This window comes from Coloeus monedula (genome assembly GCF_965178545.1).
Source record: "Coloeus monedula genome assembly, chromosome: 3".
Lineage (NCBI taxonomy): Eukaryota > Metazoa > Chordata > Aves > Passeriformes > Corvidae > Coloeus > Coloeus monedula.
Genome location: NC_138783.1, coordinates 53,079,507 through 53,106,344, shown reverse-complemented (window position 1 = coordinate 53,106,344; position 26,838 = coordinate 53,079,507). Strand labels below are relative to the sequence as shown.

At 42.7% G+C, this 26,838-nt stretch overlaps 1 protein-coding gene across 1 annotated transcript in view; it reads left to right on the top strand.

Moving 5' to 3' along the window:
- LHFPL6 (LHFPL tetraspan subfamily member 6) overlaps positions 1-8,797 on the top strand; it is a gene marked incomplete at both ends in the record, with an annotated part of 134,576 nt that extends 125,779 nt beyond the window's left edge. The window contains one exon of the mRNA XM_082277881.1: positions 8,679-8,797. Within this exon, the coding sequence (XP_082134007.1) occupies positions 8,679-8,797 (119 nt within the window). The remainder of the gene's footprint in view (positions 1-8,678) is intronic.
- Between the last annotated feature and the right edge of the window lie 18,041 nt (positions 8,798-26,838).

Sequence of the window (26,838 nt, the reverse complement as noted above, 5' to 3'; positions counted from 1 at the left end):
CGGCTTTCTTTAAAAATGGATATTTATTTGGTTTTTATTAAGTGAACTATGTCCAAAGGATTTACTTAAACATTTATGTATTTAATTGGGCTAATTTTTTTCAATCAAATAAAAGTGGTTGTACAGCTCCATCTCTGACAAAGAGGAGTTATTCTTCAAAGGAAGATACTGTGCCAAGGACAACTCCATTTGTTGATTAAATTACATTCAATAGATGAGCTGTTTTGCTAATGGGGATGGGGAATAACCTCCATAAAGACAGAGACTGGTGCACCTGTAAAGGGGCTTGCTCCCTGCTCTTCTCTAGAAATATGGTTTTGCCATCGTGAAAAGAAGCACACTGATAGATTAGGCCTTTGACAAATGACCTCTTGCAGATCTTGTTGAGAGGTTAAGGCCATGATAGGTCTGTGCTGTGTTGCTCTGCTTGTAGTTCCCAGCTTCCGAGCAGTCAGCATGACCTGTATGAAGGTCTTGGAGGCCTGCTCCATAATGCAGCATCCCATCACGGATGGAGCAGAGTTCCCACTGAAACACTAGATTATGAACAGGAGACATCTTCTACCACTGTTTTTAGGGTGTTAACTCCTAGAAATAGGGCAATATAAATAAATAGGGGCAAGAAAAAAAAGAGATGTTTGTGTTTTAAACCAGCACAGTTGCTTGCTCATTGGCCAAGTCAAAGTCCATACTCTAATTTGGCAATAGGCTAATAGTGCCTGAGGTGGAGACTGGAGTAGGAAATGAGCAGTGCTCAAAGGGACTGCCTTTCACTGAGGATGGATCAAGATAATCCTAATCTCTTGTCACCATGCAGACTGTTACTGTTATGTGGCATTATTGGCACATCAGAGTTGCCTGTGGGCCCATTTAGTGCAGCAGTGATGTGGCACAGCAGGACAGAGCTGCTGACTGAAGGGTGTGAAAGTGAGTCAGATCTACAAAATCCCTGGGTCTGCAAAAGGAATTAGCAGGCAGTTTCCCAAAAGTAACCGTCATTCTGGCATATCATATAGCACACATTCAATTTTGCTGAGCTAGAGGCACTAATACCATTTTGTTTTCATTTCTAAATGTAACACACTAGAAAAACAAATGAAAAATTAGTGTTTTATCAGGAAATTCATTATAGTGAGGGAGTCTGCATTAAGGTGAGAATATGCACTAAAATGAAGACTGCACTAGACATTTGCAAAAGCTTCCATATTCTACATATTCCAGCTGCGTGAAGAAATCTTCTGAACTTGCATGCCTGTTTTAAAGGGGAAATGTGAGTGTACACATGTAAGTACATTTGTATTGGTTTTGAATGTCTAAAAGCAATGTGACCCTTATTTTAGGCCATTGATTTCCCTGGATGTGCATGTGGAAACTGCTCAGTTTTACATGCTGATTTCTGTTTTGATGGGTGCACAGGCAGCCAAGTTCCACAGAAGGTCCCAGAGAGGTCAGGTCATGCTCAATTTAACTCGCAAAATTGAGCCTCAGTTGGCATCTGGTGAAACAGCACTACGAGCCCAATATCTAGGAGCCCAAGCAGCAAAATGTTTATCTGGAGTAAAAGTCACTTATTGAAACATAGATGATTCGTGTCATCACAAGCCACCAGCTGCCACTTCCCAAACACCAGATGTGTGAAGTGGTGTTAGATGTTTAACTTATTAACCTGAAAGAATGAAGACACAAAATTTAAGATAAACTCATTTTTAGTGGAACTTTTTTTGAACTACTTGGAAAAACCTTTTCTTTCCTTGAGGAAATATGGTAGCTCTATCTATGCCTTCATGGTCAGAGATATCCTTAACCTGGGGGCCCAGCTGCAGCAGCAACCAAAGCAGATAGCTCCAAGTACACACCTTTGCTTGCTGTCTGTGGCAGCCCATCTATCTGTGGACTGCCGTGAAAGGGCTCACCTGGCCAAAGTCACTGTCTAGAGAGTGACTTAAAAGCCTGGCTCCCATCCTGAACTAAACAAGCAGCTGGATTAGCCTCAAAAGCTCTCAGAAACTTCTCTCTTGATGGATCTCTGTTTCCAAATATCATTATTATTAAGGTTCCCCTTTGCCAGTTTTAGAGGGCTTGAAATATCTTAAAGAAAACTCTTGACTTGATAATTACTTTTGCTGTAGAAATGTTAGAGTAAATGATCTCCAAAGCACTTTCAAAGCAAACAGTGCAGTTACTAAAACAGCATAAAAGCCCCACAGAAAGCACTGTGGATGTAAAAAAGGCTTTGTCAACTATTTAATTTGTCTTAGGTGGCATCATTTCAGCATCTGGCTGAGTGTTGACATAGAGTGCCAAAGAATCAAGAAAAGGATTTAGAAGGGAGGACAATTTGTTGGAGACCTATTACAGGGAAAATATTCAAAGGTGTTTTTTTATGAGCAATCTAGCTGAAAAAAGCATTTTTCTTGTTTGCAGATCCTCTGCAAAGAGCGTGGAGATTTCACACATTCATTTTTTTGACTGGGGCTGAGCACAACCTTTACAAGCATACTTGAGCTGCAGCTGCTGAGTTCTTAGAAAAATGGCTGAGTAAACTACGTGCTAGTAAAGGAAGTATTCCATCAAGAAACATTTCCTCTTTAGTGCTACCCAAATGGCTTCCATTCTTAAATCTTTGTAAGCTTTTGGTGACTATATCAAGGTCCACATATATTCTGTCTAACGTAAGGAGAGACTATTTACAAGAGCAAGACAAGGGGGAATCGCTTCAGACTGAAAGAGTAGGTTTAGATATTAGGAAGAAATTCATTCCTATGAGGGTGATGAGCCACAGGAACAGGTTGTCCAGAGAAGCTGTGGATGCCCCATCCCTGGAAGTGTTCAAGGCCAGATTGGATGATCTGAGCAACCTGGTCTAGTGGAAGGTTCCTGCCCATGGCAGGGTGGGTTGAACCAGATGACCTTTAAGGTCCCTTCCGACCTAGTCCATTCTATCATTCTATGATAAGGCATATACCATTGTAACCAGAATTAGACATGGTCATGCAAGAACCTTCTGCAGTCAGTAGACATAATCAGGAGCATCCAGAAAGGGACTCAAACCACATGGAGCAAGTACTTGGTGCTCTTTATTATTCAAAAAGAGCAGCTGAACTGGTTGCTTTGAATCCCTTCCTAGTTAAAATGGAGAAAAATAGGTGCTACTAGAGCAGGGCTCACCTGCTGTACCATATATATTTACTTAAAGAGAAAATACAACACACTTTTGTAAGTGATTTTTCCTCTTCATCATCTCTGAAGGGAGTCTGGAGTTCTATTCCATTGTGAATCTCGGCATTGTGGATGTTCAGAGAGGTGAAATTGATTTCACTTCTGCAGTAGGTGAGCTTTCTGCTGGCTTCTTGCCGGAGGTTGAGAGAGCTCCTCATTAGCAGCACGTAAGCTATTTGCTCTTGGGAATTTGGGCATTGTAATTGACACTGGGTATTGGTTTCTCCCTCACTGCTTCATGATAAATGCACACCTACAGCAAATTTGAGGTTTGATTAAACAAAATTATGTGATCCTCCAAAGAAAGGACGATTTGATCATGAGTGAGTGTCTGCATACAGCAGGACTAAAGAATTTCAAGTTGGCATTTTTTCTCCACTTTTTTACACTTCAGAACTTTATGAAATTTTATGCATTTAGTTACAGACTAATTCTAAGTTACCAAAATAGCTTGAAAAAATATATATGCATTAAAAATTTTATATTTTTAAAAAAGATTAAACCATTAAAAAAGTCATATCTGTGCAACAGAAAAAGTAACCAGTTCCATTGAATTAATTATTATGTATCAGGCTGTTTGCTGGGCTGCAGTTTTACCTTATATAGTGTTCTTTCTTTGTTTTACATAACTACTTTAATTCTTTCTGGACTCATTCCAAGTTTCAACTTCTCTTCCTGCTTTTGCAGCTGATTTCACATGACAGTTTTTCATTGTTGCTGTGTCAAGAAAAAGATCTTCAGCTATTTAATTTATCTTGGCTTTGTTTCAAAATAATTTTGCCTTCTTATTAATTAGCTGATTATCTTTTACGTTCATTTAGATCCTTCATATTTCCAAATCCCAGTATATCCCCTTAGAATCACACTCCTTATTTTTTTTTCTGATTTCTTTTCCAACACCCTGATTGATTATATGAATTCACATTCTCTATACTAGTGTACTCTCATGTGAACCTGTTAATTAGAATTCCTGCACACCTTCTTGGAAGTAGGAATTGTAGGTTTTATTTTTGAAGGTATGTAATTTGTACTCTACAGTCTGGCTAATTCTGAAACCTTTTCTCCTTCATCTTGGAAAATAGTCTATACTTAAGGTTAATTGATTAGAGGTTGCCAAATACTCCAGACTGCAAGTCCAGGATAGTCTTAAAATTAACAGCAAAAAAGGTACAAATATTTAAGATGCTAAGTCTTGCAATTAACAGGTTTGCATCCAAGACACTTTTATATTCATGATATTTTTTCATAAGTGGCAATTATTGGTTATTTTAGATTAAACCATATGTTATTTCCAAGACCTCGATAACTATATGTGGTAATTATTTATAAGACATGATTAATAGAAATCTTAGTAAAATTATGTTTTGGCAACTGGATCCTGGCACAGCTCCATGGTAGATCAAGTATCTGCATATTTTCTGCTGCCAAATTTTACTCACTCCCAAATTTGTCTTAATCTTTATTTGCCTATATATTCAAGAGGAGAAGGGGAGCGAGGGGTTGCATATCATGCCCTTGAGGATCACATTAGAAATCAGGAAAAGGCATGGAAGTGCATTTTAGTAAGCACATTTATCACTGCAGAACTACCCTTCCACATTTACTGATTTCTTTTGATTTAGTAAATATTGTCTTATGTTCCATGGGACCCTTTTCTGTAAATCTTCTTTTGATAGTGTCCTCGCTCACCGTAATTTTTGTCCTCTATCCTCAGGGACCATGATTTTTCTCAATCCTCATAAAAAAGAGTGCAGTGTTTCCAGTCTTTCATTCTTTTACTTGCTTGGAAAATGGCCATCCATCCCTATAGCTTCAAGATCCATGGTCTGTTGTTTCAGTGTTCATCCTGACACACTCTTGCTGCCAATCCCAGTAAAACAAGGGTGAAAACCAAGTTCTTAATGGCTGGCTACAAATTTACCTGAGACAACTTTGACAGTCCTGCTTCACTGAACAACCCAGAGCTCCAATTATTAGTGCTCACTTTTAAAAAAAGAAAAAATAATCTAGAATTAACAAAGTGCTGAAGTGCTGAAGGCACAGTTTCTCCCTCCATACTGACCTGTCAGGTGAAGACTGGTTTGTTAAAAGCAACACCGGTTCTGTGCACAAAAGCAAGCTGCTGTGATGCATGTCATCTCTATCAGCTAGAAGACCAGTTCAGCTGCTGGGAATTTACTTTGGCACAAAACCAGATCTAGCCCATCTTAGGAGCAAGAACATGTACACATTCTTGCTTACATCTCCACACCCTCAATGGATGGGCGCTCTTCTGCCTATATATATATATATGTATATGTGTATGTGTGTATTCCAATGCATCCTTAAGGAAAACAACAAAGCTGCTGTGCATTTTTATGTGTGTGTGAAAATTGACATGGTTTCAATAACTGCTTTAATTCTATCAAGTATTTAGGCAGTGTTGCTTTTAATTTTAGAAGTTTGACATTAAAAAAAAAGGGGGAAACTGCAATACTGGATTTCTAATCTTTTACATGACATGCTTCATGAATGCAAACTGCTCTACTTGATGGTTGAATTTATGCCCCAGTTCTGCAAATCTCTTCACCATTTGCTTACCACTGAATATATGACAAGTCTTGCTGATGTCAGTGCAGTAATACCATCTCAACTCTGCTTTTTATAAAGCTTCCTGTTCCTTTTAAAATGAGTGTTTTATATCAATACAAAGCAGAAGTAATTTTACAATTTAAACTGCAATTAAACTACCCGATTATTGATAACCAACAATCTTTCTTTAGGATGCAGTAGACTAAAATAGGCCATACATGTGGTAAAATGAGAACACCAAAGCAGAAAAAATAACTCCAAAATGTTTTCCTCCTTGTGTAATATAGGGTTATAAAAGGGGTGGCATTGTTTCATTTTGACACGTGGCTATGCGGTGTAGGCACTCATTGCAATGGGTACCTTTGAGATGGATTATCTCTGGCCTTGTATCTATACTTTACTATACTTGGAATGAAAAGTATAGCTAAGTCCTATACCCTCAGACACCTGCCCTACTGCAGGCTCTTCTTCAGCACAACAGCTTGAAATTCTGTTCTGCTCAGCATCATCCAAGTACAGATCAAGCTATTCTATCCAAGGCCTCCCATTGCTCTTGACATGGGCTGGAAATAATGGCCAGGTTTATTGCTGTGTTATTATTGCTCTAAGGTCAAGCTCCCAGCTCTTTCATCCATTCCACTGCTCTCCCATTCTTTCATTTGTTCATCTTGACCCAGCTCACACTTGTGAACTACATTGCATTTGTTAGATCAAGAGGCTGCCTGCCTGCCGTGCCTCAGAGCATTAAGTAGGGCAGTGGTCCTTTGGGTAAATGGAGCATGGTATGGAGAAATAAATGTTATTCTCTTCAGCCAAGAGTGAACGTGTGTGTTGTATCTGTTGAACACATCTCTGACACTGATTTAACACTGATTCTTTCTTCTTAATATGTATCACACATGCTCTCTCCCACTACCAAGGTACAAAAGTTGAAATCACACCATGTAAAAGGTCAAATTTACTTCATTCTATCCTGCTTAGGTTACAGCTTTGGGCAGGCTACCAGGTGAATCTTTAAACTCTTTTTAAGGTAGTATTTTGACATTTATTTTCTCTACCTGGAAACATCATGATGAGAAAAATTTACTTTTTCAAGCTGCAACTACAATTCCCTAGTAGTTTTGCAATATTTCACAATTTACAGAGACCTATCGGATTGAGTCCATCTTATCACAAGAAATGCTGTAGCACACCCTACCCTGGTATAAATGTGATCATTTTCAAAGCAATCCAGTGGGTTTGAACTGGTGTAGGCTTAAGTCTGTTTTTGAAAACAGCAGCAGAAGCTAAGGACAGGGTGTGTATACAGGCAAAGCAATAGGTGGCCCAGAGACAGGCCTCTCCACGGACTGCTGTGTGATTGGGCAAGTGTCAGCATCAGGGACATTGCCAGGCACTTGACAGCTCTCCAGGGTTTCTGATGTCCTTCTCTTCAGGAAGTCAGACTCTCTGTGTTGTCTTCTGTAAGGAAGCGAAGAATGGTGTTATCTTCAGAGCACAACTAGATGACAAAACCAAGTAAATCTCTCTTGTCTGCTTGAGCACATTAAGGAGAGAGGCTAGTAAGCTCAAGCCAAGGCCACACAGCTCCTCAAGTCCTCTTGGTCACATCAGGATCTTTGTTTCACTGGGTATTTTTTAAACAAAAATTTGGGAGGGTTATGAAGACAAAAATGACACAAGTGTTATGTTTCCTGCTGTGGTGTCAGCCTGAGATCTTCAAAGTGACCAGGAGCATAAGTGTTGCCTCCCACTAATGTCTCCTTACAAAGCCTGCCAGACAGTGTCCTGCAGACAGTCAGTGGCAATGCTGTCTGCCTGGAGGCATGCGAATGCCTTGGACGTATTAAGCTGAGCAGACATTTTGTGTTTCTTGTGCCTAAGGCAGGATTAGCTGAGTTGATAATTGCCTGAACCTGAAGCTAGCCCTCGGGCATGGCATTGGGACAGAATATCAACATACCACCTATTTCTAGATGGAAACTCTGTTGATACCTTCTGGTCTCTGAAGGAAAGAATGGTTTCTGCTGGTTTTGGGAAGGTTGGGAAGGAAGTGTTGCATTGCTGCTTGTGCTTTACTGAGAGCACTCACTGCTCAAAGCAGGGTGATATCACCCAAGATGTCAACAACACAGGAAGAACCTCAGTGGTAACAAGTCCCAAGCACTCAAAAAAGACAAAGATGATGCAGCCCAAGTGAAAATTGCCTTAAGAGGGTTAAAATCCTGTGGAGTAGCAGAAGCCATTTCCTTGATTTTGGAGACCTCTAAAGAGGCTTCCTCCCTGCTGCAGCTGCTGTCTTCCTGGTCTCATCCCCTACTGCAGGCACAGTGCCTGTAAGGGAAGTAATCACTTTATGGTCCACTGTGGGATTCCCCAGCACCATTTACTGGTGATCAGTTTGACTGTATAAAGATGCTGACACCTTTAATTGGATTCAAAGCCATATTGTGACACTCATTAGACAGAAGATCACTGAAGTTTGCACTAATGGGTTGTGACCTTGGGTGGGGATAGGGAAATTTGTCTATTTTTGTATTTCTGGGCTCTATGCTTCCATTCCCACGGCAGCCCCCATGCAGGTGATCCCCTGACACCACACTCCTTTGTGGATAGTCAGGTTTGATGCCTGTGTGTGGGAGATGTGACCAGGTCCCCCACGCCCTGGGTTATGGTCACCCAGCAGTTCTCAGCCGCATCCAGGTTCAAGCCCCACCGTTGCAGTGGCAGAGCCTGAGCCTGAGCCCCGCGTTCCCTGTCTGAGGTTGGCATACAAGTGGGCTGAAATCTCAGAAAAGTGTTTTCCTGGGAGGGCAGAAGGGAGGGTGGTGGTGGCGGCCCTTCCCTGCCGTCTAATGCTGACCTTTGTCCTGCTGCTTGCTTTGCAGGGACCTGCCACATCGGCTGGGCCTACTACTGCACGGGCGGCGGCGCGGTGGCTGCCATGCTGGTGTGCACCTGGCTCGCCTGCTTCTCGGGCAAGAAGCAGAAGCAATACCCCTACTGAGCCGGCCCGGGCACGGGCCCTGCCTGGCTCGCCCAGGTCTGCTGGACAACAACAACGGACAAGGAATTTTCAAGTGCTTTCTCTCAGGAGTGGGACGGCGGGCGGCCCAGGGTGGCAGGGAGGTGAAGGGTGGTGCAAAGCCACTCAGCTAGGCTGGGCAGGGACAGGCTCTCTCACCCAAGCCTGCTCAGGATCTGCTCCACAAAAATATAAGCAAGGAAAACTCTGCTTTGGCAAATGGTGAAATTCTGCATGCACCAATTACTGGACAGGCTGGTGAGGGGCGGCAGTGCCCGCGTGCTGGGGTAGCGCCTGGCAGCCCCTCAGTGCGGCACTCCTGAAAGCACACATGCACGCACAGATGTTGACCATGGCACAAAATAAGTAGAGAGGAAACTTTTTTTGGTGCGATTCTTCTTTTTTTTCCTTTTTTTTTCTCTCCTTTTTTTTTTTACTTCTCTCTGGTGGTTTAAGACTCGGTGTTGCAACACTTTTTAATCTATACATTAAACTTAATAAAAAGGACCAATAAGCCACTTTATCAGTATTTTGTATAATCTCTACACATTTTTTTTCCCCAAACATTTATCCACTGCTTATTCAGCCCTATATAACTTTTATTAAGCCTCTGTGTTTTCAGCATTATTACAAAATGCAACATGATTACTTGGCATATGTACCCTTCCTGTAGTCCTTTTATGAAATGCAGTAAATGGACGTTTTCCCGTCCACTGGAAATCCCACTCACGGTACTGTAGAGCTCTGTTGGTTATGTACGACTAACAGCAAACTTCTTCCAGACATAGATTTCTGTTGCTGTTATGTTTAGCTCATTGATGTTGTATTGTGCTGTACCATGTTTATTATTTCAATATTCATTTTTGTAAAATATATATATATAATATGTGCTATTTTATGTTTGTATTTGAAAAATCTCTGTAAATAAATTTTTCCTTGATCAATACTTGCAATGCATGATTGTGCCAGTAGATGAAACAGTTCCTTCCCAAATCCCTATGGAAAAATTCTCAGAAACACTCATGACTTTTATAACCATGCTATATCCTTTTACCCTGTAAAACACATACATGTTTAGAGTTCAGTTATACTGCCCGAGGATAGACATCTACTGCCACTGAAGACATTCTGGCATATTCACATTTTTGCCTGTTGTTGTCAGGTGTCCTGAAGGATTTCAGCCAACACTTTCCCCATTTTGTCCTGGCTGCTGTGAACTCAGAATTTCACACAGAACTGTATATCTCAGTTTAGCCAACTGAAATAAGCCTTTACTTCCTTAAGACCAGTAACTCTGATCAAGTACCTACCAGGCAGCATTCTATGCACAGGACACTGGCACAGTACATAAAATAAACCTTAAAAAAATCAATCTTTTATTTTCTTTATGTAAACCAATGTGAACTTAATTCATGGGAACTTGTAAGAGGTTTTCAGTCATAACATTAACTAATGTTATCCCCTTTCAAATTTGTTTTTCTGGTCCTGTTTTCCCAATATCATATTTCTGTCATATATATTTAAGTTACCATCTATGTTCCAGTTGCAGTTCTGGTGGTTAGTAACACTTAAGAGCTGAAAAACTCTGGCATCATGCCAGTGCTTTGTACATTGCACTGGGCAGATTTTCGGAGGAATGTGGAAATAACAATGTCAGCTTACAGTGATCAATCCTGATATCACTCAACAGAATTTTATCGAGTTTCATTATAGGCTAAGCACTATTTATTTGCTTTATGGTGCTGTGCAGTGAAAACAAAATTGTTCCTTACCGCTCCCAGATTAGCCCATAATAGCCCATCTCATCTGACTGCACTTGTGAGGAGCACACCAGCCATGCTGTGGGGATTTTCCTCCCTGCACGCTCTTCCAGTGGCACCAGCAGCAGTGGGACATGCAGCTCTTCCCTCCAGATTGCAGGTTTAAGGCTCATCCCTTCATGAGCACTCACGGCCATACCCAAACCTGCTGCAGGAGGTCAGCAGCACCCTATATTTCCTCACAGTAAGTATGAAATGTCCCTGTTAGGATTGTGGATTGCTGCTTTATTAAAACTGAAGGAGATACAAACACAACTTTGACTGTGGCTCCCCTGACTGCAGTCGGATCTTTACCAGGTGTATCTGAATAGAAAAATGCTGCCTTGGTACAGTGCATTACTGTGGAGACATGCCCTTCCTTCCACTGAAACCGTGGTTGGCTATAAAAGGTTTCTGTGACCTGGCTATAAATACATGTGTTACTATTCCACATTTGACTCTCACAAGGTTATATCCTGGACCATGCATCATGAAGAGCACTTTGACTTTTTTTAGATCTTCCTGTGCTTGGGTTTAGGCTTGATTTATCATGACAAACTGGAACTATGCAATTACTTCATGAAGAAAATTAGGGTTTTGTTGTGATGAAATACCAATTTGTATACAATCTCCTTTTTTTAATTTGGGCTTGAATAAAATGTCAATCTTTAATAATGAAGCCACTGACTTATGCTGCACCTGCTTTGAAGCTGTTTATCATATAGCCTTCAGCTGCTGTGATATGAATAAACCAATCACAGCTTAATTAGGTTTGTCCATATTTGTGCATTTTGGTTCTGATCTCCATTTTACACTGGAATATAAATACCATTTATTATCATGGTTATCAAGCCTCACAGCTACAAACTCTAATAACTTCGAACTGGCAAAAGATTGTTTTCGATTTCACAGTATGAAGTGCCAATGAAATATTTACAATATTTACCATGTTTAATTTTCCATTTATTTATCTTTGAAGATGAGGAGCTGGCCTTGAATTTGTCTAAACAGAAGAGGTAAGCTTGCACACACTCCTAGGTCACTGAATTCCTTCCGTGCCATTGCTGGCAATCGTATCCCATAATCCCGTCCATAAATTTATCAAGCTGTATTTTAGAACTATTTAAGCAGTTTCCCCCAACAAATACATTTTGGAAATTTATTGCAAAATCTCATTCTTTGGGTGATTATACACTCCCTGTATTCCAGACCAGCCAGTGTTCTGGAGCCCACCGTCAATGCACACGTCAGAGGTCTTAGTCCACTTCCAAAAAACACTCTGGGAGCTTCAAGTTTGATCTGCCACTCCCAACTAATACAGGAGCTATATATATGTAGAAACAAATCCTGTAATCACAGACCACTGTTCATTATCAGAAGCTGTTTTAGGACCACAGGATAATTCAGGTGGAAAACAACCTCAGAAGATCTGTGGTCCAACCCCCTTTCCAAGGTAGGGTCAGTCATAAGGCTACAACAGGTTGCTTAGGAGTTTACCTCATCCAATGTTGAAAACCTCCAAGGATGGAGATGCACAACATCTCTGGGAAGCCTGTGCCACTGCCTGACTGTCCCAATAGGGAATGAGTTTTCCTTATAATTGGTCTCTTTTCAATTAATGATGACTGTCTCTCATCCTCCCGTGAAGAATAACTGAGAAGAGCTCATCTCCATCTCCTGCCACCTCCCCATGGGTGCTGGGTGGCTGCTCTTTGGTTGTTGTGTCCCCCCCACATCTTTTCACCCGGCTCAGTTAAGTCCTGGCCTACATCACTGCAGGGCCTCCTTCCTTCACTTATGCAAGACTTGGCATTTGTCCTGGTTGAATTTTGTAAGTTTCCTGCTGTGCCATTCCTCCAGACTGTCCCAGTCCTTATGGCTGGCAGCCCTACACCTCAGTATACTGCCTGATCCCCCCAGTTTGGTATCGTCTGAAAACTTGGTGAGAGCACACTGCTCCACTGGTGAAGCCATTGGACAGGACAGGTTCCAGAACAGACACACTGCACTACAGGCATCCATGACCCTCTGAGCCTCGTCATCTAATCAGGCTTTTACCTCCCCATCCAGACCATATTAGCCCAAACTTGGTGCAAAAAACCTGGGAGCCTGTGTCAAAAGCCTTGCTAAAATCCATGCAAACAGCCACTGTTCTTCCCTCAGTCACAAATCCAGTCATTACACCATGGTGGGTCAGGAACAGCTTGTTCTGAATAAATATAATCTGACTGGAAACGTACTTTATAAATAAGCTTGAGTGGGGCAAGTGGAGGCGGAAGAACTTGATGCAACTTTATTTACATAAGTTTAGTCTTTGGGAATGACTGCAGGAGAACACATTCCCCCACCCAAATCCCAGAGAGCTGGGGACTTTCCCTATGAAGCTTAGTGTGGACTGCCAAGACTCCAGTCCCAAGCACTAACACAGTGTCTCTTGAGAGGGAAAATGCAAATTGTGTCATTCAAGCATTAAGTCTGTCACATCTGCATAAATATTAGGCATGTGAAGGCCTGTCTGGAGTTTGAGAGAGCATTAAGCTATTTCTATCAAAAAGTCATTGCTTTTTAAGACTTGCATATTAACAAACAAATTTTCACCATGTACCGTAGAGTTTGCTCTCTCCCCAAAACACAAATATCTGTCTATTACAAAAATCCCCAGCCTTTAAAAATGTTTTGAAATTATAGCTCCTGAGGTGGTTTAACCCCTCTATTTCCTTTTTCTTGAGGGAAAATCCAGAAATCAGTTGTAACTGCAATTTATCTGTCATTCATTGAAATAGTCTGTGAAAAATATCAAACTGAATGACAAGACAGATAATCTGTACATCAACATAAGCATTAATTTTGTTCTACATACTTAACCTTTCAGAGAGACACTGGTGAAATTAGATAAGTCTTTTTTTAGAAGTGACATTTAAGTGTAATCCCTTAAGCAGACAGGATTTTAAATATATGCTTTTGCGTATTAAGTGTTTTTATTATATTTCTTTAAATAATGATGGATCAGAGAAAATAAGGAAAATTTTGAGACAGTTTTAAGCTCACTTGTCCTAGTGACAGGAAGGATGGTTATTAGGCTAAAATATAGCTAGGTGGCCTTTTTTCATGTTCCTCGCCAAGAAACAAAATGTTCATTGAACATATACGGATATTTTAGCTGAGTAAAGACACGCTCTGACTCCTGCTGTGGATAATTTTGAGACCTTTTAGTCTGCTATAAGTATCTGCTGCGAATGTCAGTATGTTAGGTATATATTCTATGTTATGCCAAGCATATTAAATTAGGTAAATGGAACATGATAGGAATTCTGAAAGGAACATATGGCACAGCTTCATTATATATATCTACGTTACTAGGGTCCAGCACATTGCTGCGTGATTTCCTGGCTGCCTAAGAGCAAATGAACTGTAAGTTACTCTGCTTTAAGCACCTTCCATCTGTAGTGGTTTGGTCTAAAATACTCATTACTGTTTATCTTCTGTGAGATAAGAATTAGGAGAAATGCAAAGCAGGCACCAAACCTGAAAGAATATAAAGAAGTTTATTAATAGACCTAAAAGAGGGAAAAAAAAAAAAATTATACCACCTTCAGAACTCTCCTCCTCCCCCCACCTTCCTCCCTTCTCCCACTGACAATGTAAAAAGACAACCCTTAAGATGTTCAGTCTGTTACCACTTCTATAATATCCTTGTTCAGTCCATTTAGAAAGAGAAGTCTCTTCTTGCTCGTGCTATGAAAACATTATCACAATGAGACAGCCGCCCACTTCCAAATATTGTTCAGTCCATTTAGGAAGAGGAGTCTCTCTGCCTGCGTGTGAGTCCTTTCCCCCGACTTGCAGCTTTTCCCACAACTGCTTTCGAGGGTCCACTCTTGAAGGTTTTTGGGGTACAATTTTAAGGTTGAGCCGTTCAGAAACAAAAACAGAGGCCCTTCTCCTTCCCTGGGAGCAAAGGTTCTTCATCATCTTCATCGTTAGGACTATCTCTGGGAGCATCTCTAGGGACTGAGGTTTTCTCCTTTCCCGTTTGGAGCAAAAGTCCTCATCTGGTCCATCTCTCCCTGTCCAAACTTCTCATGAAATTACAGCTGCGTCAGCATCTGCCTATCTCAGTGCAGGTGCTTTTGCTTATGAGCTGAACACTCCACCCCCCCATATCTTCATGAAATTACAACAGGATACTCTGATATATCATAGCTTCACAACAGAATTTCAGCTTTAAGCATCTCCTCTCTCTCTTCCCTCAGGTTTTCAGCTCTTCACAGCAGTAAAAGGGTTAATCTCACCTTGGCCTTGCAGCTTTGCAGCTGGAATGTTGAATGTTTCTTATCGCAGTGGAGAGGGGGGAGAGCCGAGCCGCTCCGGCTGCCCACGGCAAGGCAGTGGGGAGGGTTCCACAGCTGGAACAGGTCCATGGCTCCAGGATGGCCGTGGCCCGGCCCGGCCTGGCCCAAGCAGGGCCTGGCCGGGCCCGCTGGCCCCCACACGGGGCCCGCAGCCACCTGTGCCAGTGCCGGAAACGAGAGAGAGCTTGGAGGGGGAGTTTGCCTATTCTTAAATGTGGATCAGAGAGGTGGTCACAACTTTAAGTGGCTTAGAGAATTGTCCATATTCAAACTGGCCAGCTGATAGGTTCTATCAGGTCCCAGAGGAAACTGTAAGCACCCCTTAGCAAGGACGTCCCTTCCGGGACTATGCTTGCTAACCTACGACACCATCGCACAGGGACACCTCATGACCCTCAAATAGCTCCTCAGCAGGTGCAGTGGCCCATACTGACCGTCACCAGATGCACGATCATCTCTAAATGCACATCAAGGCTGATCGTCTCCCCAGTGGTAATAAATCAGTTCAGCTTGGTATGGCAATGGCAAGGCAGCACTAGAGCACAGAAAAGCCCCATCTTAAATGAAGCCTGAACCAAATGCAGGTCTATGTTACCAGGCTAAAAGCTGCTCATGCCTTGGGGATGGGAGGAAAGTTTGCTGTCACCATGGAATGCTCCTGTCTGCAGCAAGACTTGGCAGCCCAAGAAGTGAGTCTGTGAGTCTGTGACCACTCAGGTAATTTTACAGACATTTTTCTTATGGGACACACGTGGAAGCCAGTGCCAAGGGAACACATTAAGGAAAAAGAGTGCTCCCATCTAGCTTGTCCCCCTCAGAGGCAGTCCCACCTGGGGCAGGGGGCAATGCCCGTGCACTGCTCCTGCAGCAGGCCTTGTATGAGACCACTGCACCAGCCCTGGCTCCAGGACAGAAGCCAAGGTGTTCCGTGTGCTCCATGTGCATTTGAAAACTGCAAGCAGCCCTTCTCTGCATGCATTAATATCTTCATCCTCTTTTCATTCTCCAGGAGCTACAGGTAGCTTTGATTATCCTCATACCACCCAGCAAAATCTATATTAAGTACACTTAATAGAGAAATAAAGTACAATTGTTTGGCTTGTAGATAGTCATGCTGTAAAGCACTTCTGCTCCAGGTCATCACCAACGAACAGAGTATTTCATCAAGTAACAGGCAGCCAATTTCTAGAGAGGAGAGGGTGATTTTCTACAAATTACTCTGCCTCTAAGCCCAAGAATTTTACCTTGTTCCCTAAACCTCTGCCAGATGTGACCACTTTTTAAAACCTTGGGCTTTTGAAGGCATAGTAGCTGCTAAAGGGAGTAAGCTGTTCATGTGACAACTTTGTTTTCTGTTAAGGATTTCAGTCATTCCAATAGGCTTGGATCAAAGTTCATGACCCTGGTCCAAAAATTATAGGACCCTATGGCAAATAGTCCAGTGACTTAACTCAGGCATGGATTCAATGGGAAAAAGTTCAGTAGCTATTCTTTATTATCTTTCTTGGTTTTGTACTAAATGTTTCTTGTGATCTGAGAATTAACTAAAACAAGATTCTACAAAAGCAAAGTCTATGTGGCACATAATATTGGCAATTAGTATTTATTTAGGAGTAATATCTTCAAAGGTCAGAAGCTCTTAATAAAAAAAATGTTTTGTATTTATTTTTCAGATAAATGAACTGCTGGATTTGGATAATAAACACCTTTCTTTGCAAAGCAAGCTAGCTGAGCATCCTTATCTTGCCTGTTCCAGAGAAAGAAAGTGCAAAGTGGATTAACAAACATAATGAACTTTTCAAAAGATATAAAACAAAATCTGCTATTGATGTCAGGCTGCAATTCTTTGCTGATATTACCAGGCTGGGTGGGTCCACAGGGACTCTTTCTACTGCCAAATTGAAATGATAAAGAATAGAAAGTAGAAACATAGCTTTGTACTGGGGGGTTTACTGATGACCCCACTACAGGGTGGTAGTAGATGCTCCACATGTGTGACTCACTGTAGCTCAGTAACTCTCCATATGAAGCATTTGTATTACTGTCTTCCATATTACACCAACAACAGTATCAGTGAGCTTTCTATTTGACCAGCAATTTCCCAATTTATCAGCAGGACCCAAGTCCTACCCTAAAGTAAAGTAACTCCAGTTTACAGCAAGAGTAACGGACTTTCTTTCACTCAGTGGTGGTATCTTTTGGTAGGGAAATGGAGACAGGAAATCTCAGTTAAAATACAAACTATAATTAGGATAGTACATTTGAAATGATGAAGTGCTTCTTGCCTGGAACTGTGTGGCTATATTAAGAACTGTGATGTGAAATATTTGTTTTCAAGTAGCTGTCAATGTATCATTTGTTTTCTACACTTCTGGGATTAATACTTAATTATGGTGCACAGAGAAATTAAAAAGACATTAGAATGCTTTACTACACCTCTCCCTCTCTCTCTGGCTAAAATCAGAGCTCGCAGAAACTGCTTTGCCCTGCTCCTGCATGTTGGCTTCAGCAGGTCCGTGTGCCTTACAGCCACCGCAGGAAGTGCCTCTACTCAAAGGCAAGCTTGTGAGCAGGGTACTTGCTTCTGTTCCCCACATCACACTCTCCAGACCTCTGCTACAGCTTGCTGCTGCAGGGCATGGCTGTCACTTCTGGAAGGTTTCAAGCTGTTTCTCACTAAATGATCAGAGTACCTTGTTTTGGGATAATCCATTACTAAAAGATTAAGCGTTTCATTTCCAGAGCAGTTTTTACACCCCACTCTCTTGAAGACCATTGAACAACACTGAGCTAGTAGTAGCTGTCATCACTAATACCTATTCTATTTTTTTTAAAGTCCTGGGGCAACAGTACCAGGAGAAGTCACACCATGGGCAACAGACCATGGTAAGAGGGAAGAAGTTAACTTTTTAGAAGTAGCATGTAGAAAGTAAAGGCAGCCATGCCTAGATGTGCAGTGACATTTCAAAGAGGAATCACATTAAATGTTTAGCTCTGCAATGAAATATTAATCAATCTGCATTTGCTGTCAATGTGTAGCAGTGGTATTCACCTCTCTCAGAAGAGTTACTCTGATTTTGTCATGTACTGGTGAGCAGTTTCACGGCTCCTCTGTCTGTAGGTTGTTATGCCTGCTCATACTGTCAATATCAAGGAATGTGAATTATAGGGCAGCTTTCTGGGCTAGCCTTACTCTCAAGGAGGCTCTGAAAGATATTTTAGCTAATAGAGCCAGATCACCGAAGCATGCCTTTCCAGGAGCTGATTTTGTGTAACCTGTGACTTGCAGTGTAGCTATGCTTAACTTGCAGCTATCAAACCAGCAATCAGAGACCTAACAAATGACTAGATAGAAACTGCTGAAAAATGATAGCTGTCAGCAAGTAATACAAGCTGAAATCTTGTTTTTAAGCAATGTTGATATGAAAACTTAGGCACTTGTATGAAAATAACTGGTATAGAAATTCCAAACGTATATCAGCAGATTGTTAATACTCAGTTTTTCAGTAACTTCTGTTCCAGGTAATAGACGTGGTTTTGTTTCCAGCTTATCCAATATTAGGAAGACTGAGGTCTAATTAAATGTTTATTAAGCCTTGCACTTCTCCATTCTTCCTTCCTTTCCATTTTTTACTCCTGCAAGACATTGATCCTCCTGGTGGAAGCCATTGTATTCACCAGTATACTGTCACTCCATACCTGGACATTTCAGGACTGTTTTTTTGAACAAAGTCAAATGCTTTTTACAAAAGATTCAGCAGCCTATTTCATATGCAGCTTCCTTTGGGAGCCACAGCAAAACTCCTGTGAATGCAGCACTCAATACTGGGTGCTTCACTGGCCTACATAATTAGGAAGCATTGCTACCGGAACCTTGTTCAGACAGATGATTTCAACAGTCAAGAAGTAAATGTACTTACAAGCAGAGCCTGTTGTTCCTTTTTCATTGCCTCTCAGACAGCAGGACCATTCAGAGCTGCCTCAGCACAATTACAAAATGTTCTGAGCTGCTTGGAGCCATTTCAGTCAATCTGAACATTTATTTCCTTTCATGGCAATGCAGAGTGAAGGTGTTGACAGACCCTAAATATATTGCTCAAGCTATACAGCAATTCACGACCCAGCTTCTGGGGCAGGTGGTTTTAAGCTGTCCAGTGTTTTAAGTAGCACAGGTATTGCTCCCTCATGGTGATACTTTAACCAGCTATGACACTGTGGATGGGGAGAGATCTCAGGAGCAGTGGTAAACTGGAGATCTTCTTTTTCTCCTTTAGATCATGGGCTCAAGGAGAGGCCAGGGTACCTGACACCTGATGACTGTAGACCACTGAACGTATAAGATGAGCAAATCAGAAAAGTGATTGATAACTTTTCTGCACACCTTGGATGGCATTTCTGACAGCAGCTAAACTGGAAAGGTGACAGCCTTGGACTCTGACTGCCAACCTAACTGCCCTGACTACCAGCTGAGCTTCAGGACATTACGAAAAGATGTCATCCTCCCAATAAGGAGGAAACATTCTCCATATTAGCACTATTTTTTTTTCCTGCCTACTTACCTCTAGCTTTGCATCTGTTTACCTCTCACCAATCTCCTTACTAATTCAATGAATCACCACCAGTATCTACAACAACCTTTGTTTTCTTAACGGGTAAAAAAGGAAAAAGAAACACTCCTGTGTTGCTCAGGCTTAATTGTATAAAAGATCCCCCCCCTCCAAAAAGCAAGTGAGGCTGAAAAGCAAGTGAGGCTTTTTAGTGCCTAAGAGGCATGCATTGTGGCAACTGTTTACTGTCTCCTGAGTAATGGAATCTGTGATAAGCAATTTGTTTTGTAGGGAAACAATGTCACCTCAAGTAGCTGAAGGATATAGTAATGACTTCCCCACATTGTCAGCTATGTCCATCCCCTATTCTCTCTTGGCTTCTTAGTACACTCCTGTATCAAAAATTAGTACAAGTTAAACAGCAAATGGCCACAAACATGTTAAGTATGCTCCTGCAATACTTCGAGGATGTAGCTGTTGACTTTACCAATATAAAAATTAGAATCTGGTAGAAACCTATGCTTTTTGCACAGAATATGAGAGCTGGCTTTTGGATGATAGGCCCCATTGCATTATTATTCCTAAGGCCTGAGGATGTTTCTTTTCTGGGACCTGACAGAACTTGAGGTTTCTTAAGGAGACTTTGGATTATAGTCACAGCATGGGCTCTGTCTTGTGAGCCTTGTCTAATGAAAAAAGTCAAGGAATTCTCCACTGTCGTCTGATCTCAGTTCAGGATTAAACCTCCAAAAATCTCCATAACACTGGGAGATTCCACAGCTTTTTTTGATTTGTGGATCAACTGCCTGTGGAGAAGGGGCATCTAAAAATAGCTGAATGATGAACGGACATGCAGGGGAGCTTTAGCAATGGAGGAGCAACCTGAGGGAGGCAAGAAGAAAATTGGACTTTCTGAAATGTTACTGCTGCTGACAAAGTACCCACTTATTCTTAGCATCCTACAGTTCAGTACAAAAGGGCTGAATTTAGAGGAAAGCAACAGATTTCTCATATCAGTGTATCTTATACACTCAGCTATGCTAAATTAAAACCACTAAATGAACAATATTGAGACTTCTCTGAGCAGTGGCTCATGGCCTTGGGCATGTACACTCTGAGAATTGAGATAAACTAGCCTTGGCATTCCAAGTGGACCAGAGCATGACAAACTGAAAGTGAGCACAGGCTGATACAACCCCTGGGGTATCAGGATCTACACAGCACTTATAAGCATAGTCAGGGAAATGTGCACAAATGTGAGACCTCGCATGGCTGGAGCTAGAGAGGCAGGCTGATCTGGGGATGGTTTTGGTCCCAAGGTAGCCAGGTGTGCCTACTGGATGCTGTCTCCCATCTGGTGAGCATGATGTGACCCTCTTCATGGCAGCATGTGTCACCAGAGCCACCCAGCTCCTGCCTCCTGCTCTGCTCTCTTCCAGGACATGCGACTCTGGTGGGTTTGGTTTACTGTGGCTTTCTTTTTGTCTCACCTAGCCCAGGCAGTCCATGCTGAAAGCAACTCTGCAGGGCTCTAGAAAAGCCCTATGCCTTCACACAGAGAACAGAGGACATGCAGCAAGGCAACCTACTTTGCTGAGCAGCTCTTTGCATCATTACACCATGGGACCATACAAGAAGGACACAAGGGAGGCAAAGGAGCCCACTGAATAAATGTCTTTAATGAAGATTAAGCATCTTTCTTGGCACTCATGTCAACATATGCAGAATTTTTCCATTGGTGGGTCTCAATGGACTTTGAGAAGATGCCTAGTGCCTCTCCCCATTTGAGAGACGGGGAAAATGAGGCAGACACATGTAATATTGCCAAGAGCCCCTTGTGCAAGCAAAGGCAGAGCCAGACCTATGAACCAGGCTCTATAAAACAATTTCTTTTTCCATGAAGTGTGGGATATGCCCAGCCACTGCCCTGGAGGGATGTCTGCTGAGATAAAGGATTTCGCAATCGCCCAGCAGGACTCCCTGGAAAGGACTTTTGAGTCATGGTGAGGAAAAGTAGACCCACAATCCTTTGGGAGACCCTATGCAGATCATTCTGTAACCCATTGGTCTGTCCCAGACCCTCTGTAATCCATTGGTCCCCTTGCTGATCCCCTGTATCCCTATAAAAGACCAGTTCGCCTCTGTAGAGGGGAGAGCTCGTCCCTGGCCTTCCCTTCGCCGGAGGGGACCCACAATAAAGCTCCCTTCGTGCGGAACCAGCCACACGGGCCTTCTCGTCTCTCTCTCCGGTCTGGTTTGGCCTGGAGGCAGCCCTGCAGAGCTGAGCTGGAATCACGAGCTGATATCACTAAAGAGCTGACAGCCTCTGCAAGGGCTCCTCTGCCAGCAGCTGAGAGGAAGATACCAGACCTCGGGCAGGCGATTCCTTTCAGGACCATCTCCCCGGACCGGTCACCTCTTCCTGGGTCGCAGCCACGGACCCCACCACCAGCTGTAATAATGAAGCATCACTGCTTTCTGGTGGGGTCTTCACCTGCATCTTCCAGGTTTTATGTATGTGCCTTGACCAACAGCTTCCAAAGTTTTCCTTCTATTACAATGTTCCTCTGAGCAGAGAAATTTCCTTCCAGGTGACGTCTGACTTGACACCACTTCTCTTTCTGGATGGGGTTGCTATGACAGCTGCTCCTGGTTTGGCAAATCCTCATCTTGCCAGTCCTCTGCAAACACAACTCTTGCATATCTTGTATTCTCTGGGAAATCAAAATATGCTCCTGTTTTTAGTCTTTTAATCTTCTCATATCTGTGTCTCCTTTTGTTTGGAATCAGTGATGTTAAAGCAGACTTGTGCTGCCAATATTATAACAGCAGGTTTCATAAAAAATATCCCCACCTCAGCCAATGATGGATTTGGAGTACTGTATTGCTTAGGTTGCTGAGAAGAGAGGCTGGAGAATATACTTTTATGGTTTGCCTTTGAAGCAAAAACTCTTTCACATAAAAATCAGGAAGTCAACATTACTTAGAAAATAAATGCAGCTTAAGTGATCTTAACTGGAAGTAGTTAGCATAAACCTTCCTTCTAAGAAATCTGCGGGGCATTTTTCTGATTCTGGAGTTTTGGATGGACTGGCAGAATGCCTGTGTTTGCAGGAGTGGTCACTCAAAGGTGTTGGGAAAAGTTATTTTAGCAAATGTTACAGCTCCCAGGGATATATATTCTTTCACTGTCCCTTGTTGCCATGTGAAGCACACAAACACACATAACACACGGGCATTATCTTTGTTTAAATTCTTGTCAGCTCTGGTCTGCACATCTCCACACTGTTAAATGAATTAAACTCAGATTTCCCTTGCCCCCTGACTTATCTACATTGATTTGCATGTTAATAACTTTCCTCCCCTCAGTCAGTTTGTTCTATCCTTTTCTTGATTTGCTCTCCTCAGTAATTTTGATTGAGTTCCTTGCCCTCAGCTCAGTGTATGGGGAAGAAACTGAAGCAAGGCGATGCAGGGGAGCAGGTGACTCTGGTGACTGTTTTCACCACCATTGTCACTTCACTGGTCAAAGCCACGATGAGCAAGCTGACTGTCCTGGATGCTTTGGATGCCTGCCAGGGATGGATACTGTTCTACCCATCTTCCCTTCCCAGAACCCCGGTTTTCAGTATCTGACTTAGGTGCATTCTACAGGCATTTTCGTGTTGCTCATCCCTGAACCCTCATGGCTCCTTTGGTTCTGTAACTCTTCCCTCCCCATTCTCAACAAAGGTAAGCTTTTAGCTTAGATCCCAGCCTATCCTGACTAAGGAAGCCAGCTGAGAGAATGACCAAGTGTAGAAATAGCCGTTCACCCACACCTATGCCTTCCAGAAGCTGTAAGACAAAACTGGCTTCTCTAAACCAACAGCTTTGTCCTGCAAGCAACCAGTCAGCTGTGCAAGGATCATTCTGCCTATCTGCTGGCAACTTTTGTGAATAGTCTGAGTCTGAGCAGAACTCCTCATGGGAGGAAGCTTTCCAGTGCCAAAGCAGAGAAGGCTGGCTGTGCGCCATAGCCCCCAGCAAGTTCTGTGAAAAACACGCAGCTACTGGTCCACTGAATCTGGTCCCTTGCACATTGCTTCATTGGCTCGGGGCACGCTTTCAGAGCGTGTGTTTGGGGAAGGAAGGAGGCTGCTGCCATTGTTGTACAGTTTCAGTTGGGTTTTCTCAACTTCCTGGTTGACTGCCAAGGACTATGAGGCTTAATTTCCCACCTTTGAGTTTCTCTCCCCCTCAGGATCCTTCCATCTGCTGCATTTCATGTTGCCCAGGTAAAGCTATGCTTTCCAGCCTTCCCCTTCCAAAAATACCGCAGAGTTTGTTTTGGTTCCTCCAGATTGTGCTGGCTTTGACTCTGTGTACTGTGACTACTGACTCATGGTCCTGCTGGTCACCTCTATCTGATTCCAAAGTTTTCATTATCTTCTGCTCTTTGCAGCTCTGTGCAGACACATTTGCCTCATAAAACTTAGCAATCTGTTAATGTGGCCACTGTAGAGATCAGCATTTATATTTAGTAACATCACTCATTGGTTCAGCATTTTTTCAGTAAAGGAAGTCTAAAAAAAAAGATCATCAGTTGTTCCCGTGTTTTTTTCTCTTCATAGACCACAGAGAAAAATATTCCACTGAGATTTCATAAGCAAGAAAACTGAACTATATGTTTGGGTTTTTTAAATTTTTATTTTGCATACATTTCCCACGCTCTTAGATTAAAAAATATCTGACATGTATTCCAGTATGTTATTTGCTGAGTGCTTTTAAGTGAGCCTAGAATTGTGCACAGAGGAACTGAGAACCTGAACACACAACAGAGTGGAATTATCTTTATCCTGAGTCCTCCTTGCAGGGTGTAGAAGAAAGCCAAGTCTCATTTACAGCATTGTCTTCATGTCTTCCTGGGAATCCTTGCACATATAAAAGGCCAGGTTAGCTGATAGGACCTCAGTGGACCAGCTTAAAGCAGAGCCCTTTGACAAGCCTCATGTTGTAGCTACAACTCAGTGATATCCCAGTTTAGGGCAAGCACAGCTCTCACTTCAAAGCTTGTTCACTCACCGGTGGGCAGCAGGAACCAAATCTGTGAGCCCAGCAGCTGGGATGGTGCTGTGGTTTAACCAAGCCACCAGCTGCTCGCTCACTCAACTGCCCCCACCCTGGTGGGATTGGGAGGAGAATTGGAAAAAGGTAAAACCCAAGTTCTTATCTTTAGATAAGAACAGTTCAGTAATTGAAATAAAGTCTAATAATAATGATGTTGTTGATGATGATGACAATGATGATGAAAAGGAAAGAAAGAGAAAGGAATAAACCCCAAAAGACAAATAATGTACAGTAAAATTGCTTACCACCCGCTTATAAACGCCCAGTCAGACCCTGAGCAGCAATCAGTCCTTTCCAGACAGCTCCCCAATTCATATACTGGGCATGACATTCTATGGTATGGAATATTCCTTTGGAGAGTTTGGGTGGTATGGAATATCCCTTTGGTGAGTTTGGGTCACCTGTCCTGGCCATTCTCCCTCCCAGCCTCTCGTGCACCTGCCCATGGCAGAGCATGCGACAATGAGATGTCCTTGGCTTAGGGTGAGCACTGCTCAGCAACAACCAAAACATCAGCGTGTTATCAACATTATCCTCATACTGAACCCAAAGCTCAGCACTGTACCAGCTACTAAGAACAGAATTTACTCTATTCATGCCAAAACCAGTACGGATGGTTGGGATGACAACTTGCTTCACGTGCCCAGTACCCATGTGAAACCTTGCAGATCCCTTATCTGTTTCTCACCTGAGGATCAGAGGCCTTCAAATAAAACAAAACCCAAGATTAAAACCCCTTCCCTTGGAAGACTGCCAGACTACATTCTGCCCTCCCGTTCCTCTTTTACCTTCAAGCTGGCTTTATTGCATACATTCATTATTCATTCCCTCTATCCCAGTTGTGCACGCAGCTGGTGAGGCTTAGCAGCCACCTGGGCCAAACCTGGCCCACTGCTCCCACTGCCTGCTCCATGTTCCCTGTACCATGCCCACACCCCAGTGCTGGCACTGCATGGGGGGGGATGGTTGCCACACGCTGTCATCCTCCTGTCCTTGCTGGGTGCTCTGGGGTGCCCACCCATCGATTGTACCAAAGCACAGATTGAACACGGCAGGTGCCAGAGCTTTTGGTAATTGCACCCCAAGGCTATGAAATTCTCTGACAGCAAATCACGCTGCCAAACACGGGCTGCAGCATTTCCCCCTGCTGAAGCATGTTGGGCAGCACAGTTGGCATTCATGCCCTTTCAATCTGACAGCACCGTGTCAGCCCAGGAGGGGCAAAGCTGTTTTATGAAGACGTCTGCTGCCTTTTCAGCTGCCAGCAAATACAAGGATTAGGATTCTTTGCCATTCCCTTCATTCGCTGTCAACTCTTTCTTGTATCAGGTTTTTGGTCAGAATTAACTGCAATTCAGGTGTCACTAACAGCTATATCCCATGTCTGCTATACCCAGCTTTCAAACAGAGCAAAACTTTATTGCTGAACATTATAGACTTGTTTGTCCCATGTGAACATGGGGGAGAAAAGAGGGAGTAAGAGACAGGGCCACGGAGTTCTGACTCCAGGTGGCTGGCTCCCAAGTGGAGATAAGTCTTTCTGATCAACCCTTAGCTGATATGTTTAATTACCCTTGCTTCATCATTGTTGACCATGTTTCTTTGCCTCTGGGTCTTGTAAGGATCATAGCTAACATACCATCTTAGTGAAGAGCGAGCACCATGCCTGTGGTGTTACCCAGATTGTTAAAAATGGATTCATGGTCATTTTCCTGAATATTTTCTGAATTGCTAGTTAATGTGAACACTCCCAGGTCAGCAGAATTTCATCATCACACTGGACATCATGGTGTTTCTTCCCTGTCAGAAACTGCCTGGACATCCAGGGCAGAAAAACAATGCAAGAGGCCCAATGATGAGAAGGAAATACAGATGCAAGCTGAGGACCTGAAAAGAGCCTGGGGATGTAACTGTGAACACTGAGCTTTTGGTGTCTGATCTGTGGATAGTGTCCAAGGGACTGAAAAATAAACATCTTTAACAATGGCTGGAGTGGGGACTGTCATTCCTTATAGCTTTTTTATTAGGACACAGGCAACATATCCAACAATTGCAGCATTGCCAAAGTCTCACTGTGAAATCAAAAGGATGTGATACTGTTGTCTGTCAAACTTTTCCAGTATACCAGCTGAACACTGAACTATGCTCTAAATACTTTCTCTGCTTTTGTTGGGGAATACACGTGTGTGTCCAACTTGAATTTGCTGAAGCTGTGT